Genomic DNA, 18,115 nt, shown 5'->3' with positions numbered 1-18,115 from the left:
TCCTATTCATTTCCTAACAACGTAAATATATATATATATATAGATTATAATGCTAGTTAACATGTTTTTTCTCTTACTTCTCGGACTTGGAAATTGATGAACTTTGGCTAAAGAAATTATCAAGGTTGGATATAATTTTGTTTTCCCAATTTGAGATTGTATGTACTTTTTTTGAATTTGTTTTGTCACTAATGGTAATATTAAAGTTGGCTCCTTACTCAATTGAAACTTCTTTAATTTTATTTTAAAATTTTTAATTATATTCGCTTGACTATCAAAATTAAATTTTAGGATTGAAATCCACTTACTTGAACATTGTGCCTATATATATATTTTAAATATTAATTTTATAAATTTATAAAACTACAAAAGTCAAAATAACTATCTATGTCCATAAACTTCTAACTTGAAATTTTCATGCATCACATTGGAATTGTGATCCATGAATTTCAAAATATATACAAAATACCTCCACCTACCCATGATGCAAATTCTTCCATTCTTTATGTTATAATTGTCGACTTTTGAGAAATTCTAATTAAGGCTTAAGGTAGATATCTTTTTCTTTCTTTTGTTTTTTTAAAAAAATTACCTCTAGCGACTTTATATTACGTTATTAAATATGGTATATAAAAAATTTGACATCCTCTCCATAATTGAACATTTTATATATTTTTTTACTTATGAAAAGTTTGTGTTTCAAAATTTAAAGCTAAATTTATATGAGCCGAAATCTACTAGTTACTTATTATTATAGTTAAGAAGATGTATAAAATATTTAAAATTATATCTTTGATATTTGACTATGTAAAATTTATAAAATTTATAAAATATGAAAAATAATAAAGGTTTTGTAACACAAGAATCCGTGCGGGAGAAGAGGGTTGAGGGTGGTGTATTTTCATTTTTCATTTTTCGTCTTTGGTGTCTTTGAACAATGGCAGTCAACCCAGACTCCTCCATGTCAAATGTCCATGCCCAAAAACGCGTTTACAGCCATTATTACAGTCAAAAGCCTGCCTTAGCCGAACAAGCAGCGAAGTCCAAACAACCCCACCACGTCCCAACAATCAAGCCACCCCACCCAGAGAGAGAGAGAGAGAAAGAGAGAGAGAGCGGTCTGCATCTGCCATGTCCCTTGGAACCCACCAAACCCCTCCTTCTCCTTCTCCTTCTCCTCCATTCCAATGAATTGAAAGAAAGATCCTTGTTCCATGGAAGACCCAACAACGAGCAGGTCATCTTCAGCTCTGGCCACCACTTTCCGCAACTCAATCCAGGCTCTGGGTCGAGGTTTTGATGTCACCTCTGATATCAGGCTGCTCTACTGCAAGGGAGCTCCTGGCTTTCGGCTTGTTCACCTCAACGAAGACCGTACCTGGGATCTCGTGCTCTCTGAGGGCGTTGTTGTTCCGAATGTCTCTGTTGATGTTGAGTGCTCCAGAGGGACGAGCGCCACAGAGACCGTCCCAGTTTGCAGCTTCACACAGGTGATCTTTTGTCCTGATTTGTTAATGGATTTTGTTCGTGGTTTGTGCTCAATTCAACTTTTTATGCGTTTTGATTTGGTAGTTTATTGTGCTTGACTGTGATTATCATCGCTGGGGTTTTTTTTTTTTTGTCGGTTTTATGTGGCTTGGTGCCGATTTTGTTTTCTGGGTTTCAATTTTGATTGGTGTATTTGACTTTTAAAGATTTTATTTTGCTTCTTGTTTCTCCCTGTTCTGAGTTCGTTGAGCATGTTTTCCAAATGGATTTGGTTGCATTTGTTTATTTCTATCATTTGTTATGATATCTCAAGGAGTTTGGAAGCCTGAACTGACTTTTGTGCTTGATTTAAAACGGAGAACACATATCTCTGTTTGTGCTCAGAAACCAGTCAGCTGACGATTGGGAGAGCTCCTTCATCATATATTTTTCTTAAATTTACTTTTTAATGTTTATCGAGCATGACTCCCAACATATGATGCCTTCCATATAGCCAAGTGATAAATTTTTATATTCCTGCAGACTGTAATATGAAATTCACATAACAGTTCTTTGCCTTTGAATTTGATCTTGCATAAATTGAAAGCCATTAGATATCATGGATCTAATCTTCGAGGTTTTTGAGTTAGTGTAAAAAAATTACTGGGACTGAAAGGTTTAAGCTATTAGGGACAACAATGTTTAAAAATTGCTGCCATGGCTTCACTATTAAGGGAATAGATGACTCTCTCTCTGCTGGTTGCAATTAGTCAATAGTCATGTTGATAAACCAAATCTATGCTAGATCAGATATTAATGAGGGCGAGCCTTAGTTCAATGGTGAGGGTGTTACATCTAAACTTGAAGGTCGGTGGTTCAAATCCCAGAAACCAAGGGTGGATCCACATTAGTCTGAGTGTGGGTTATAGGCCTCACTCAATTTACAACAAATCAATTATAGTATATATCTAATATGCTTAGAGCAGCAGGGTTTTTGGGGATTTCAACCCACTCAATGAGGTCTTAACTCCAAATAAACAAGATTTTGGGGGCTAATTCAATTTTTTATTTTTTAATTTCATTTGTTTGGAGCTTATTCAAATGCACAAGATTAGATTCCTAGGTTTCTATCTATATTTAGAAATTTCATAAGATATTTTAGAACATTGACCTTGTGTTTGGGAGATGTCTTGGATTCGGATTTGAATGGGCCTAGACATAATGTAATGCAAGCTTGTATTGGCCAAATCCAAATACTAGGCTTGAGATCCACATTCCCAGATGCCATGAGAGTTGTTTCATTATGGGTTCTAACATGGGATGAATCCTAAATTATTATTTTTTCCATATTGAACCCTAAATTATCTATCACTTATATTGAGATTCTGAGAGAGAGATTTTCAGCAACATATTGCAAAAAAATTGATCATGGAACTCGATTCCATAACATTAAAATCCAATGAGGGTGATTGTAAGGTGTATCTTTCTTTAGAATGAATGTAGTGAGAACTTGATTTTATTTTGTTAGTATCCCAATGCTATTTCTACATTAATAAATGAATAATTGTAAGAGTTTAAATCTTATGAAATAAATAAATAAAAATTTAATATGTGTTATGCATGAGAGCTTCAGCCCCCACTGACTGCAGGTCTTGGTTCCGCCACTAACAGAAACAATCTCTTCCAAGTCCCTCATAGCATAGGAGCCGTATGCACTGGGTGTGACATCTTATTTTTCTTTGATTTGAAACAGAAGAGTGGAGATTGGTGATGTAGAACACTTCATATAATTGATCAAACTCAAATTAATCAGATTCTTTGGACAGTCAGACTTTGCAACCTAGGATTTGGTTGGGAACAAGTAACATTAATGTTGGACCCTGGGACCAATAATGAGAAGCTAAAGATTAGACTTGTAAAAGCACTTTAGAGTGTCTTAGACATGCTTAAGGACTTCCTGTTATAATCATTATCTTATTTCAATCCAAGTTCAGCTCTTTCCTTTCTTGACATTCTTGCTCTGTTAGGTTTGCTGGTGCTGGTTGATTGAGCACCTGGTATATTGATTAAAAGAAAGATGTATGGTCCCATTAAAGATTTACATTGAATTAGTTGGACTAAAAATGATTGTTCTGTTCTTCTGTGCAAGAAGTTTGGTCGAGGTTATTTTGAAAAAAATTATCTGACTAAAAATATTGTTATTTGTTAGTCAAAGGCAACTAATTCTTTTATACATTGTTCTGATAGTCAATGAGGTTGTAAGTATAAGAAGTTTTTTGTTGTCTTGAAAGGTAATTTCTAGAAGTTGTATGACTCTGTGAATTGGGTTTCCAGGATCCTGGCTTAATGTGAACAGAATTCAGTGAATTGTGAACTAGTATGTTAAAGCATGTTTATTTAGAACTAATTTTGCACTCCCAGACAACCAATTTTACAGGTGCCCAAGCTGTTGTCTGAAAGTTTTTTTTTTTTGGGATAAAAGAAGACATTTTATTAATATAAAAAAGCAGAGTACAAGCCTTGGAGGACAAGAAGTCTTCCCCAGAGATCCATGAGCAGAAAAACAAAACAAATCAATAAATAAACATAAAGAATAATAATAACAATACATGTATTTAGCAGTGATAATCCCCAAAAATGAACAAGAGAGCCCAAAAGGAGGCAAGGAATATCACTCTATGTCCTAATAGCCGTGAACTGGTTGTGACCTTTAAAAATTCTAGCATTCCTCTCAATCCACTAGGTCCAAAGAATGGCGAGAACTGCCGAGTTCAAAAGAGCTCTACCATTTCTATTTTTTGCAAAGCCCCCTGAAGTCAACCAATAACCGCCATCCCACCTTTCCAGGTACCACCCAATCTTCCCTGTATAAGCTGTTGCTGATGTTCGCATGCTTCGATGTGTCTTTGCTGTTGACATCCTTTGTTTGACATGTGGTGTGGCATATTTCAAGTGGTGCAAATCAGTAATTTGATGCCCCTCACCGTATGTATATCAGTGATAAATGTTTCAGATGATTAGATGATCTTAGATACCTATTTGAAGAGTATGCTAACCAATATGTCAAAATTATAACAGAAATACAATTAATTGCCTCTTGTAGTTGAATAAAATAGGATGGAGTTTGTCTTAAATTGCTGTTGTTTCTCAGATCTTGGCACAAATGCAATGCACAAATTCTTTGTTGCATAACCTTTTTTCGCTACTCACTATGCGCAATATCCAATCATAAATGCTGTAAATAAATACGAACATTTTCTTGTTTAATTTCTTTTTGGATCAAGCAACTACTAAAACCAAAATGTTCATTTTATTCAACCTCTGTTGTAATATGTTGATTTCATGTCTTCCATATATTTTATAACTGTTGGAGATGCGATGGATGCATTTTAGTATCAGATGTTATACAGCATGAATCTATAATTTGTACCTAATGTTTTCACAGTTTGTATTGATATGGGTAAACTAAATAATTAGTCAACTATACTAAGGAGAAAGCTTGAGGTTGAAATGTTCTCTCTCTCTCACAACCAACAATTTAAAAGAAGAGAGAGAGAGAACATCTTTCCTTTGTATTTTTTGTTTTTTTAAAAAAACAGTCTTTTGTTTCCTTTTCCATGTTCACTGCATCCAGAGAAAAAGCATTAGAAATCTTTTTGATAGCTAAAATTTTCTCATCCATCACTGGTAGTTTCTCCTTTCAATCAGTTCACATGGATGAGCCTACATCCCTAGTGAGGGAATAAAACCTAGGTGCTAGTTACCATATATTCTTCTCCATTTATTCACTGCTTTTGTTTCTTATTGGAAAAAAAAAAAAAAAAACAGAAAAAAGAATGCAATGTCCACTTTGCTTCGCAAAGACTTAAATTGTGATTTCACTAGTATTTTTTTTTTAATTATTTTGTTTTTTGATGAAGGCTGAGTGTCAGTAACTATTTTTTTTTGGCTAGGTGAGAGCTATTAAGTATATGTATACATTGAAGAAGAATATATATAGGTGACTGTTAGGTGATTGTATGGTACTTGCCTGCATAAGGATTGTCAAATAGTTGCCATACTATGTATGTTAAAAAATTATGTTCTGCGTCAAGGTGTTTGCTTATTTTCATCTGCTTGCCTGGGAGGGTTCTTTAACTCTACTAGCTATGTTAGTTTGACCAATTAATGTTTAATGGAATGCCTTTGATACATGACACTCCAGATGGCAGCATACTTCAATGAGAAGTCAGGCATATCCGGATGCATTCCCCTTGGAAGCTTTAATGCTATGTTCAACTTTACTGGGTCTTGGCAAGTTGATGCAGCAGCTACAAAATCCATTGCAATGGTTGGACATATCATCCCGCTGTTTGAGGTTAAATTAACAAAACCAAAGTTAAATTTGTGTGAGGAAATCAAGCATGCTGTTCCTTATGCTTGGGAACCTGCATCATTGGCGAGGTAAACAATTCATCACAGAAGCCATGTATAGTTGTAATTCACTTCTGTGCCCCTTCGCTCATTTCATTGCTTTACCACTATGAAACAATATATATATATATTTTTTTTTTCAGATTGACATTTCTAATATTTAGGGATGGGAATGTAAAAGTGGATCCATGTGTCGATAATGTATAATCTAGATCTGTTCAATGCATCCATCACAAAGATCTTTAGAGATCAAACTGAGTGGCAGTCCCCTGTGGTGTTGCTGGATTTCTAATAATTTGGCCTTCTATAAATCCTGTTCCATTTATTTTTCCTTGAAACCACTGACAAGAATCTGACAAACAGGACGGTCTTAAGTTAGTAATTCTGCTTTAATGATGTATGTGATTACCCATGCATTTTTTCTCTTTGGAACTTTGGAATGCATGTAACAACATATCGACACTTGAGCTTATTATACCTTAGGACTATGAGAAAGGACAAAGGCATGTTTCCTCTGCAAATTTTTTGTTCTTGAAGTATTGTATTTTAGATGAAAGTTACCTCTGTGTCTGAGAGAATTAGAGTAAACTTTACAGTGAGTGACACTCGCAATTTCAAGAGCTGCATTAAATAATGAATTGAATCTGTATCCAATAGTATATCTAGATCTGTTTGCATAAATTATATTGTATGATGCACTATTACAATTTCAGGAATTGTATCCAATAGTATAACCAGATCAGCTTTTAGTTTCACAGCATCAGGTTTCTGATTGCCTGTCTCCTTCTCTTTTCAGCTTTATTGAAAATTTTGGTACTCATATTGTAACATCAGCAACAATTGGTGGAAGGGATGTTGTTTATATCAGGCAGCATCACTCATCTTCTTTATCAGCATCAGACATTGAGAACTATGTGAAGGACATTGGAGATCAAAGGTTTCTAGAATTGAAAAGCAAGCGTTCTGTACCCTTCAAAGACAAGGCTAGTATAATGGCATTGTTTACTTAGAGTCTGCTATGGGAAGCACTTTTTTTACTAAAATATCCTCACCTTTAAAAAAAATTAAAAAATTCTTTGGTTGTTCTCAATGCTTATGCACTCCTAGAAATCCCTTTGTGCTTTAGCTCACTGAATCATGCATAACAGTTGCAGGGAAAACTATTTCTTTCTGTTGCAGGCACCATTTCTTCTAACATTTGTTTTCTTCAGTTTATATTTGAAAGAATTTAGTGAGTGATGTGTTGCTGCAGGATGTTACAGTCATTTTTAGGAGGAGAGGGGGTGATGATTTGGAACAAAGTCATGCAAAGTGGGAGGAAACAGTAACATCATCTCCAGACGTGATTAACATGACATTCACTCCCATTGTTTCCCTGCTTGAAGGAGTTCCTGGACTAAAGCATTTGGCCCGTGCTATTGAATTGTACTTGGAATGTAAGTTCTCAGTTCACATATACTCAAAAAAAGTGTTGATTAGTTGAAAATGTCATTTTTATTTCTCTATTTTACTACTGCTTCCATACTAGAAAATTACTGTTAAATATTTAGTTGCTAATGTTTGAATTCATGACTCTCATGGTGCATGAAGAGAGAAGCATAGAAGGTTTTTAAATGAACTCAAATATTTACCCTAAAAAATATTTCTGCTTCAAAATGTTTGTGCCTGTATTTTTAATATAGAAGTGATGAGTTCTAAATAAATTTTACTAAGGTAGCCCCTGAGCTATGGTTCAGAACTTGTATTCACTGCCTTACTGGGCTTTTCAAAAACAACATTTTAAATAAAAAATTGTGAACTGCAATAATCATGACCTCATTATGATTACACACTGGCATTTACTGCAGCTATCCAAGTCATCATCACCTACCTGCAAATTTTATGTCTTTGTCTGCACTTGCGGGCAGTGGTGGCAAAGAGACTAGAGAAGATCCAAAGAAATTTCTTATGGGGAAGCACTAATGACATGACTGGAACTCATGGTGTTACCTCATTAGAAATGAGGGCCTTGGGTTACACATTTTGTTAGCTTTCAATCAGGTGCTTCAAGCTAAAGGTCTGTGGAGATATGAGTGGAGTTTGGTGGGCTAAAGGGGTGGATTTAGTAGTAAGGTGAATATCCTTCATGGTTTTTGCTTTTGCAAGGGTTATGAAAAAGAATATTGAATTCTCTAATTCATTGGCGTTATGGTAGGAAGTGGGAATAGGAAAAAGATTTTGGATGTGTCCTGTGCAAGTGCACTGCTGGCAGATGCTTTTCCCCCGTTTAGTTTGTAGAGGGATAAGAATGAATTGGCAGCGAATGCAGCTTCTTGTGAATAGAGTGGTCTGGTTGGAATTTTAACTTAGAACTTAGAAGGGAGTTTAGAGCTTGGGAGCTAAATGATTTTATGTATATTCTGGGCAGCCTGGGTAGAACCAGACCTAGTGAGGACTCCATAAGGCGGTCAAGAGATGAAACTGCAAATTTTTCGGTCAACTCTTACTGCAACCTGATTTGTAGGAATGGAAAGGTTTGTTTTCTTCAGAAGTCTGTGTGATGTCTTGTGCTCCTAGATAAGTTGTCTTTTTTTTTCTCAAGAAGTTGCTTGGGAGGCTAGGCTTACTGGAGATAATCCTAGGAGAGGTTATCTTTGCTGATTGGTGCTACATGGCTAAAGAATCGATCTTAGAAATTTTTGGTCAATTTTTTTAATTATTTATTTATTTTTTCCAAGCCCATTTGTTACTTCGTTGCACCAAGGCTGGAGAATTTTGGGGCTTGATATGGCAGTGGTTTATTGTATCCTGGGTGATGTGGAACATTACTACTTCTCTTCCTCGTAGTTGGAGAGCTAAAAATAGTGGTCAGAGCTCAAGTCTGTGTGAGGTCTTGTGCTCCTAGATAAGTTGTCTTTTTTTTTCTCAAGAAGTTGCTTGGGAGGCTAGGCTTACTGGAGATAATCCTAGGAGAGGTTATCTTTGCTGATTGGTGCTACATGGCTAAAGAATCAATCTTATAAATTTTTGGTCAATTTTTTAATTATTTATTTATTTTTTCCAAGCCCATTTGTTACTTCGTTGCACCAAGGCTGGAGAATTTTGGGGCTTGATATGGCAGTGGTTCAGTGTATCCTGGGTGATGTGGAACAGTACTACTTCTCTTCCTCGTAGTTGGAGAGCTAAAAATAGTGGTCAGAGCAAAGGAAGTGTGTGGAACTCACTGCTCCCTCCCTCTTTGTTTATTTTGGTGTATATGGAGGGAAAGAAATATGAGAGCTTCTGGAGGGAATGGTCTATACAGAGGCTGAGAAATTCTTGGTTGAATCCTCTGTTTTGCTGGATCTTTTGGAAATGTTTCACCAGGCCTTAGTTGGAATTTTTTTTTTTACCTTTAATCCCTTCTCTTTTTTGATCCGTAAATGTGAATATATTAATCAAAGGAAGTATATACAATATACACTGGGCATACCCATGATTATCCATCACAAGAGCGTCAAAAGCATCCAAGAGGATTACCAAGTACAATCTACCCCTCAAGACTATCAAAAGGAGATAACCCATTACATTCAAACCTGGGCATACCCAGGGGCCTCCAGGCCATTAAGGAAAATCAAAACACTGAAAACAGTAGCCTTCCAAATCAATTACCATACTGTTGAAGGTACGGAAATTTCTCATACATTGTTCTATAGATATGCATCTGAATCTGTCTAATAATTGCTTCAATCGGAGTGTCTTTGTCTTTAAACTTTTTATTATTTCTGAAATGCCATATACAGTAGATTGTTGAGGCCAAACATGTCCTCTTAGTCACTGTTTGGATATCTGTCCCTTTTGTCTCCTTAAGCAGCCATTTAAAGGCAGCTTTTAACGTTGACATGGTTTTAGTCCATCAAAGTCAATCCCTTCGGTGATTCCACACTTCAGCCACAGACCTGCATTTGAAGAAGAGATGGTTAACAGTCTCTAATTCAGAGTTGTGGAAAGCACAAGGCCCATCTTTTGCTTCACCCATGAGGTTGTCACTCGTCAGAAGTTTGTTCTTGGCACTCAGCCACAAGATGAATGAATGCTTAGGTGTATTCCCCATCTTCCAGACCAAGGAATGCCAAAGTGTTTTAATACCCTTCCATCTCCAGAACTGTTAGGCTTCGGAACATATCAATAGTTCCCCAGAAGTTCATGATCTCAGCTGCTGTTCTGCATTATCTCTGCCCCTGCATTGCATTACCATCATGTTCTTAATTTCCGCAACTTTTTTAAATAATGGGGAGTCTTCATGTTTTGTAGAAGCATCCCAGACACTGCCCCCTCTAAGGTATACCTGGTTTGCCCATTTAGACCATAGGGAGTCCTTTCTGTGAATATTCCTCAATGTCTTTGTCAGTAGTGCCCTGTTCCACATTTTCAGATCAAACACCCCCAGCCCACCTTCAGATTTTGGGAGACACACCTCTTTCCAAGCCACCAGTAGTTTTGCTTTGCGCCCCCCCCCCCCCCCCCCCCCCACCCCCCCCCCCCCCCCCAAAACGCCCTGCATAATCTGACCACATGCTTCAGCACAGCCACTGGAATAGGGAAAATAGAGAACCAGAAGCATTCCACTCCCTGTACCACTGCTTTAATTAGTTCCAACTTCCCAGCATATGACAGAGTTTTACCAGGCCAGGATTGTATAATGTTATCTATTCTGGCAATCAGAGGTGGGTAGTGTGTGGCATTAAGCCTTGTAGATGCCAGGGGAATTCCCAAATATCGAAAAGGAAAAGATCCCTCAGAGAATCCCGTAAGGTTTTTGATACTGTCTAACTCATAGCCGCATATGCCTGCAGAGTACAAATTAGACTTGACAGGGTTTACTTCCAAGCCAGAACATTGAGAAAACAGCTCCAGACAATCCATTATCTTCTCAACTGAATAATAATCACCCCTGGAGAAAAGAATTAAGTCGTCTGCAAAAGCCATATGTGTAATTCTCAGCTCCTTACACCGAGGGTGGAAATTAAAATCGGAGTCTTCTTCTAATACCTTCAGCATTCTTGATAAGTATTCCAAGCATATAACAAAAAGAATAGGGGAGAGGGGGTCTCCTTGTGTCAACCCTCGTTTCCCTTCAAAGTAACCTTGCAGACCACCATTCATAGAAAGGGAATATGAAGTTAGTGGACGCACTCCAAAATCCATCCCACCATTTTGTCAGCAAAGTTCAGGTTTTCCAGCATCTCCTTTAGAAAACTCCAGGAAAGGGAATCATATGCTTTTTTAAGATCAACTTTTAGCATGCATCTAGGAGATATCCTCTTCCTAGCATATTTGCGTACCAGTTCCTGCACCAGGTATATGTTTTCGATCATGTTTCTTTGCCTCACGAAGGCTGATTGAGCTGGGTTCACCAGGTTTTCCAGTTCAGGGTTAATTCTGTTAGCTAGGATCTTGGAAATAACCTTGTAGACCACATTGCAGTAGGATATAGGCCTGTAATCATGAACAGAGTTCGCATGCTGGGATTTGGGAATAACAACAATTGCAGTGTGGTTCACTTGCTTCCGTAGCTTGCCATTCAAGAAGAATTCTTTTACCGCAGCCACTAAGGCCCCCCACCCCCCCGCCAAACAGTATCCCAAGCCATTTTGAAGAAATTGGATGTGAACCCTTCTGGTCCAGGCGACTTGTCATCACCAATGGAGTACAGAGCCTCCTTGATTTCTTCATAAGACACCTCCCTTATCATCTGATCAGCTTGAGACTCATTCAGGACAGGGCCTTGAGCAATAACATCAGGGTCCACCGAAATGTAGGCAGATGCAGACCCCAGTAGACCTTTATAGAAGCCCAGAAATTCATCAGCTACCTGTTTCAGGGACTCAGTGTAGCTTCCATTTTCTCTTCTCAACTTCGAAATGTGATTCTTGGCTGAATGTCTTTTCATTAAAGCATGAAAGAACTTGGTACTCCTGTCACTATTGTTCAGATATCTGAATTTGGCTTGTTGAGCCAAGAAGGACCTGTTAGCCATTTCCAGTTTACCTGCACTGTCTCTTTTCAGTTTTGCCTCCTTCTGAAGATTCTCATTCCCAGGGTCATTATGTAGATTGAGCTGAGCAATCCTGAGGTCCTCACCAGCGCTTTCTGCCCTAGCAGAGATATGGGAAAAGTGAGTTGCATTAAGTGTTTTCAAAGGACCTTTAAGCCCCTTAAGTTTCATCACAAGCCTGAACATCATAAACCCCTGAACCTCACAGCTCCAGGAATTCTTAACTACTTCCTGGAAATTAGCATGTTGACTCCACATATTGAAGTATTTAAAAGGTCTTCTTCCCAAGTCATCTTCCTCAAGCAGGGTGACAATACAAGAGGCACGATCAGAGTAAAGGCCAGGAAGCTGGAAAAAGGCATGAGCACCCATTCCAGCTTGAAACCATTCCTATTAGCCACTACCCTATCGAGTTTGGACCAAGTTTTACCATTCGACCAAGTGAGGAAACTTCCAGCAGCATTCAGGTCACTCAGCCCACATTTAAAGAAGCATTCAGACATGTCCCTCGTTTCATTAGTTGTAACAGCATTCCCATTTCTCTTCTCATTAGGATACAACACATTATTAAAGTCACCCAACAAAATCCAAGGTCCAGAACATAAGTTAGCATTCCCACATGGGTTGACACCTGTTGATGCCCCTTAATAATTGGAGTGAGCATTCGGTCAATAATTCGGTTAAAGAATCTTGTTATCTGAACTGAACCGAAACTTCATATTAACAGAACTCAAAACTGGCCAAAATTGGTTAACCGATTTTAACCAATTTATATTTTAATATATATAAAATTTTAGTATATATAATATATAAAACATATTAATATATATAATTATTAATTATTAATTTATGCTATTCGGTTAATTTAGTTAACCGAATATATTAAACTCAAAAAACCGAACCGAAAACCGAAATTCAATGAAAATGAAAACCAAAATGAACCAACTAAATTTTTAACCGAACCGACTGAATTCATTCGGTTAATTTGGTTTTGACCAAATTATGTTCTCCCCTACTTAATATAAATTTCTTATAAAAATGCAATTTTATGTTGATAAAAAAAATCTGAACCAAAATCTTGAATTAGTACTTGGTCAGAGTTTTTCAAAAGTAAATTTGATGGAGCCTAATTAACATTGCCACCTATTGCTGTCATGACTATTTCCATTGCATGACAACAATAAAATTTGCCATGTTGTTCAACCGCCAACATAATGTAGCTAGCACATTGTTGCCACGATCATCACGCTATTTCTATTGTCAACTTTGTGCTTTCAAAAACACATCACCACCTGTAACAATCTCAGCCCAACTTTGATGAGTTATTGCCTATTTAGACCACTAGTCTCACGATTTTATCCTATAAAAGGCATCTCACATGGTTGGAGCCTGAACAATTCTTATAAACCCAAGATAGCGCTCATGTCCTAGGGTGGCTCTAATACTTGTAACGATTTTGGCCCAACTTTAGCGAGGTATTGTCCGCTTGGGCCTATTCGCCACTGGCCTCACGACTTTGTCCTATTGAAGGCACCTCACATAGTTGGAGCCTAAATCATTTTTATAACATGATATCCATAATACACATTTGATGTGGGACTGTGACACCACTCTTTATCACCACCACTATCATCTATGGCATCACTGCCACCACAACTACCATTGCCACCTGCATACACACTACATCACTTCTATCACTCTACTACCCTTACTATGTTACTAACCCTACATCTCTATCGCCCCTAGAAGCACAGCACACCTATGTCCTCACATTAGCACCATGAACCCACAATATTAAATGCTGGTACTGATGCAAAGTTGCCAACACATACATCATGATTATAAGTGCAACTTTCAAGTCCAAGGTCATCTCCTACAGTCATATCATTATTAAAAGCACCACATGAATCTGTGCCACTGTAGATATTCAATCAATCTGACTTTCCTTAAGCCTATCTGAGCATCAGAGCAACACTTGATTATGCTATGATGGCAAACTATAGGGTTGTCATTCTGCAGTCAAGTTTGTTATTTCAAGGACATGGACCATTTAAGTAAATGGGATTTTATAAAACGTTTGATGTTGCCTCCAGCTAGGTGGTCTTACTTTGTAATATCACCATCACAAAGCTTAAAGCAATTTGCCATCATGTTTGGTTGTTGATGGCTGGGTAAGCCTGTCAATAACCCTAAATGTGCCACTGGGTTTTCAATCCAAAATCTGTCTTTCAACATGCAAAGAACAAAGAAACAAATTGTCTTTACATTCTATCAATAAGAACAAACTTCTGCAGAGGATGCCCAAAAGTTTCAATCTTGCTGCTGGCTGTCGTAAATTCTTAGTTTCTCCCTGTATAGTTCAATTTCATTCTTGATCATATTGCATCTGTGCTGATTAACTATCCTGTTTAGAAGTTTTGAATTTTTTGTATCACTAATGCTGCTACTTGATTAGCTTTTTCCTGCTTAGAGTCATGTTCTAGAAAGCCAATTCAGACCACTCACTCTACTTTTCAGTCTAAATGATTTGGTCAGACAGTTGGATCACTCTGTAGTTGAACTGATAAGCTTTGAACTGGCAAATCAAGTAAGATGATGGATGAAGAGTTGTTTTGTGGTTTAGGATATAATATCCAGAATTTTAAGTCATTACATGATGAAGTTCAGATTTCAAAATTAAATTTTTAGTTATTTCTCTTTATATTTAATCTGGTTGTGGTAAAATTTTCAGAAATGAAAATCTCTTTCATTCATGATGTTATCAGATTGTGTTACCTAGTCAGACTACTGGTCTGCCCAATGTCAACAATTTCTGCCTCCATCTCATAATTCCATTTCAAGTTATGGTTGAGATTTTTGTCTTCTGTCCCCACTCTCCTGTTGACCTTCCAGAGAACCATTGTGCTTTCTTTTCTTCTGCCTTTCTTTTTCTGCAAATGTGTCAACTAATTGATATTCTGGCCAGCAAAACATGTTTGATATTAGTATATTACCTTTCCCTAATGTTTTTGCCACTGTTTATTCTGCCGAATGAAAAGTTTTAGACACAACCTATCCTGTCATTGCTGCTGCTGGCATTAGAAGTTTCATACAAGATTATGGCAAAGTCTTCAATTAGTTCATCAGACACATTTTGCAATGAGTTGGGGTCGAGTCTTGGCTTATTATCATCTTTATGTTAAGAACGGACTTTCTTCTGGTTCAAGTCATATAAAAGTTGGTGTGGGGGTCTTTCACAAGTGTTATATACATAGTTACATGTACATACACATAAGTAGTAGTATAAACTTTATTGGCTTCGTCAAATGATGCACTGTTATTTTCATTAACACTGATGTTTCGCTTCATAATTATGATTAATATTTAAATTTATTGATTTTTACTTTTCTTCATGATCTCGTCATGGAAAGTTTTTGTAAACATAACCTCTTTCGTAAACATAACCTCTTTCAGTTTTTTTTTTTTTTTTTCCCAAATTTGAGTCAATTGTAATAAATATTGATGCTGAGCTGTTTTTGATAAATTATTTGTTTTTTTTCTTTAGACAAGCCACCTATTGAAGATCTACAATATTTCTTGGAGTTTCAAATCGCTCGAATTTGGGCTCCAGAACAGAGCAATCTCCATAGAAAGGAGCCTGTGTGTCCATCCCTTCAGTTCAGCTTGATAGGTCCCAAGCTTTATATCAGCCCAGATCAGGTTTGTTGTAATACTCATGTGTTGATGAGGTCATAATATGATACATAAATTATCTGTGAAGGCATCCTAGTATGCTTGGTGTAGTTAGATATTCCTGGATTCAGGAGGGTGCAGATGCATTTTCCATTTTTAGATCCTAGGCTTTGATATTGCTAAAAAAAATGAGAGAAGGAACTAATATAGCGCAAGGTAGCACAACAAAAAAGGAAAGAAAAAGTTGTAGTGTTTGCTAAATTGGAACCAGAAATTAAAGCAGAAAAAGTAATTTGGATAGCACATCATCTTTATTTCTCCCACTCCTTAGAAATGCTGCTCCTAGATACTGGGAAAGTTAGGAGTTTGAAAGCCTCAAATGATGGCTCATATGTGAGAATGAAAGTCGAGGTCCATAAACATATAGAGGAGTTTATGCGGGTGAGTGCAAAGCTTGAAATTTTGTGCCTGTGAAGGCAAAAGCACACAGCAAAAAGTGTTCTTGCTTTTTAGCTAGTTAATTAAGAGCGGATAACTTAATAGTCAACATGCCTTACAATGTCATTTTATCTTACAAAAATTTTCCTCTCTTTGCCAGGTTCCTTCCCTGTTTAAGAATGCAGAATGTTCCTCTGCTTCCTGAGTCAATTTGTATGTCATGTTGTGCAGGTAACAGTTGGGCGTAAGCCAGTTACTGGGCTTAGACTTAGCCTAGAAGGCAACAAGCAAAACCGGCTTGCTATCCATTTGCAGCATTTAGTCTCTCTCCCTAAGATCCTTCAACCCCATTGGGATGTGCACATGGCCATAGGAGCTCCCAAGTGGCAAGGTCCTGAGGAGCAAGACAGCCGTTGGTTTGAGCCAATCAAGTGGAAGAACTTCTCCCATGTAAGCACTGCACCAATAGAGCATACTGAGAACTGCATTGGAGATCTCTCTGGTGTTTACATTGTCACGGGGGCTCAACTTGGTGTCTGGGATTTTGGTGCTAAAAGTGTGTTACACCTCAAGCTTCTCTTTTCCAAAGTACCAGGTTGTACAATAAGGCGGTCGGTGTGGGATCACAGTCCTCCAAGCCCTTCTACAGTGCAGAGACTAGAAGGTGCTTCCTCATTGTCAATTAACGAGAGAAATGTAGATGATAAAAAGAGAGAGAGTTCAAGCCAAATTGGTAAGCTGGCCAAATTAGTGGACCCAACAGAAATGTTGAAGGGACCACAAGATAGTCCTGGTCACTGGTTGGTTACTGGGGCTAAGCTTGGGGTGGATAAAGGGAAGATTGTGCTAAGGATAAAGTATTCCCTACTTAACTACTGAAATATTTTTCATTATAGCTATATACAGGTAGCCCTTTCCAGTAAAAACATAGGCAGGCATTCTTTGCATAGGTGACAGTTCTTTTGTTCTTCTGTATATTATGCTTCTGCCCATTTTTTCCCACCCTCTATAAATCTTACTCCCATTTTAAATTGAATCTTCTCTTGAATTTTTCTTCTCTTTTGAATTCTGTTTTGGATCGTGCACTTTGGATTGTTAGGCGGCCCATCATAATACACAATTAGATGTGTGCTCCTACAGATTGTCTTTGTCATAGGACATAAAATGAGGTACACAGACCATTCAAGATGTTTTGACAACCATTCATGAATATTATGTGCCACTCGGTCATATCCATGGTTTTATAAGCTGAGACTTTTTTGGTGGATGTGTGAGGTTCGAATCTTTAAGGTCAAGTGAACTTGCTAAATTAGTTCATGAAAGGTGATGCATATCATTTAAGTCGTGCGGAACCATAAAGTAATTTTCATCTTGAGACTATTTTTCGGGAAACAAAATTTTTTTAGAAGTTATGTTTATAATAAGCACGCTCAAGCGAGAAAATATTAACGTTTCTTTCTTGTGAGCTTTAATTAATTACAACTTTTCAATTTTGGAAAAAGGTAGAACTCCTTTAACGGCTCGTTTGATTCGCTTGAATAGCTATTCGTTAGAACGAATAAAGATGGAATATAATTTAAATTTTAAAAATAAAGAAAATAATTGTTCTTTATACATTTTTAGTTATTTCATTCAAAATGTAATAAAAAAAATAAAAAAAGGTATTTCACAAACAAAACATGACCTAAGTTTCTAATAATAATACTAAACTCCTTATTTTTAAAGTACACAAAAATCCCTATTTTATGAAGTTAATGACAGAACTTTCAGTTTATGCACTTAAACTAATTAAAATGTATATTTTCATGTTCTTCCTATTTGATATTAATTTTATAGCTGTTCGTTTTAAATGTTTCATATTTTGTAATATAGTTTATGCATGAAAGCATGGCTTATGTGTACATATGCATGTGTAAATGTGTGCCTCGGCTCCTCTGCTATGCACTGATATATATATATATATATATATATATATATATATATATATATATGTAGCACCAAAGTTTTGTTTGTTAGTATTTTTTTCCCCACATAATTCATTTAAAATTGTAGCACATTAGTTAAGTCACGTTATTTTTTATTATTATTTAAACATATAAAGTACTAATG

The 18,115-nt window shown here is 36.8% G+C and overlaps 1 protein-coding gene across 1 annotated transcript; it reads left to right on the top strand.

Moving 5' to 3' along the window:
* Window positions 1–994: 994 nt before the first annotated feature.
* On the top strand, window positions 995–17,042 carry LOC131144849 (MACPF domain-containing protein CAD1). Its single transcript, XM_058093750.1, has 6 exons — window positions 995–1,490; window positions 5,672–5,910; window positions 6,677–6,863; window positions 7,133–7,316; window positions 15,441–15,595; window positions 16,238–17,042. Exons 1-6 carry the CDS (start codon window positions 1,215–1,217, stop codon window positions 16,883–16,885), a joined length of 1,689 nt encoding a protein of 562 aa, XP_057949733.1. The 5' UTR covers window positions 995–1,214; the 3' UTR covers window positions 16,886–17,042.
* Window positions 17,043–18,115: the final 1,073 nt, after the last annotated feature.

The sequence above is a fragment of the Malania oleifera genome, chromosome 12 (genome assembly GCF_029873635.1).
Source record: "Malania oleifera isolate guangnan ecotype guangnan chromosome 12, ASM2987363v1, whole genome shotgun sequence".
NCBI lineage: Eukaryota > Viridiplantae > Streptophyta > Magnoliopsida > Santalales > Ximeniaceae > Malania > Malania oleifera.
Note: the sequence above shows the minus strand (reverse complement) of the source record. Positions and strands in the feature narration are given on the sequence as shown.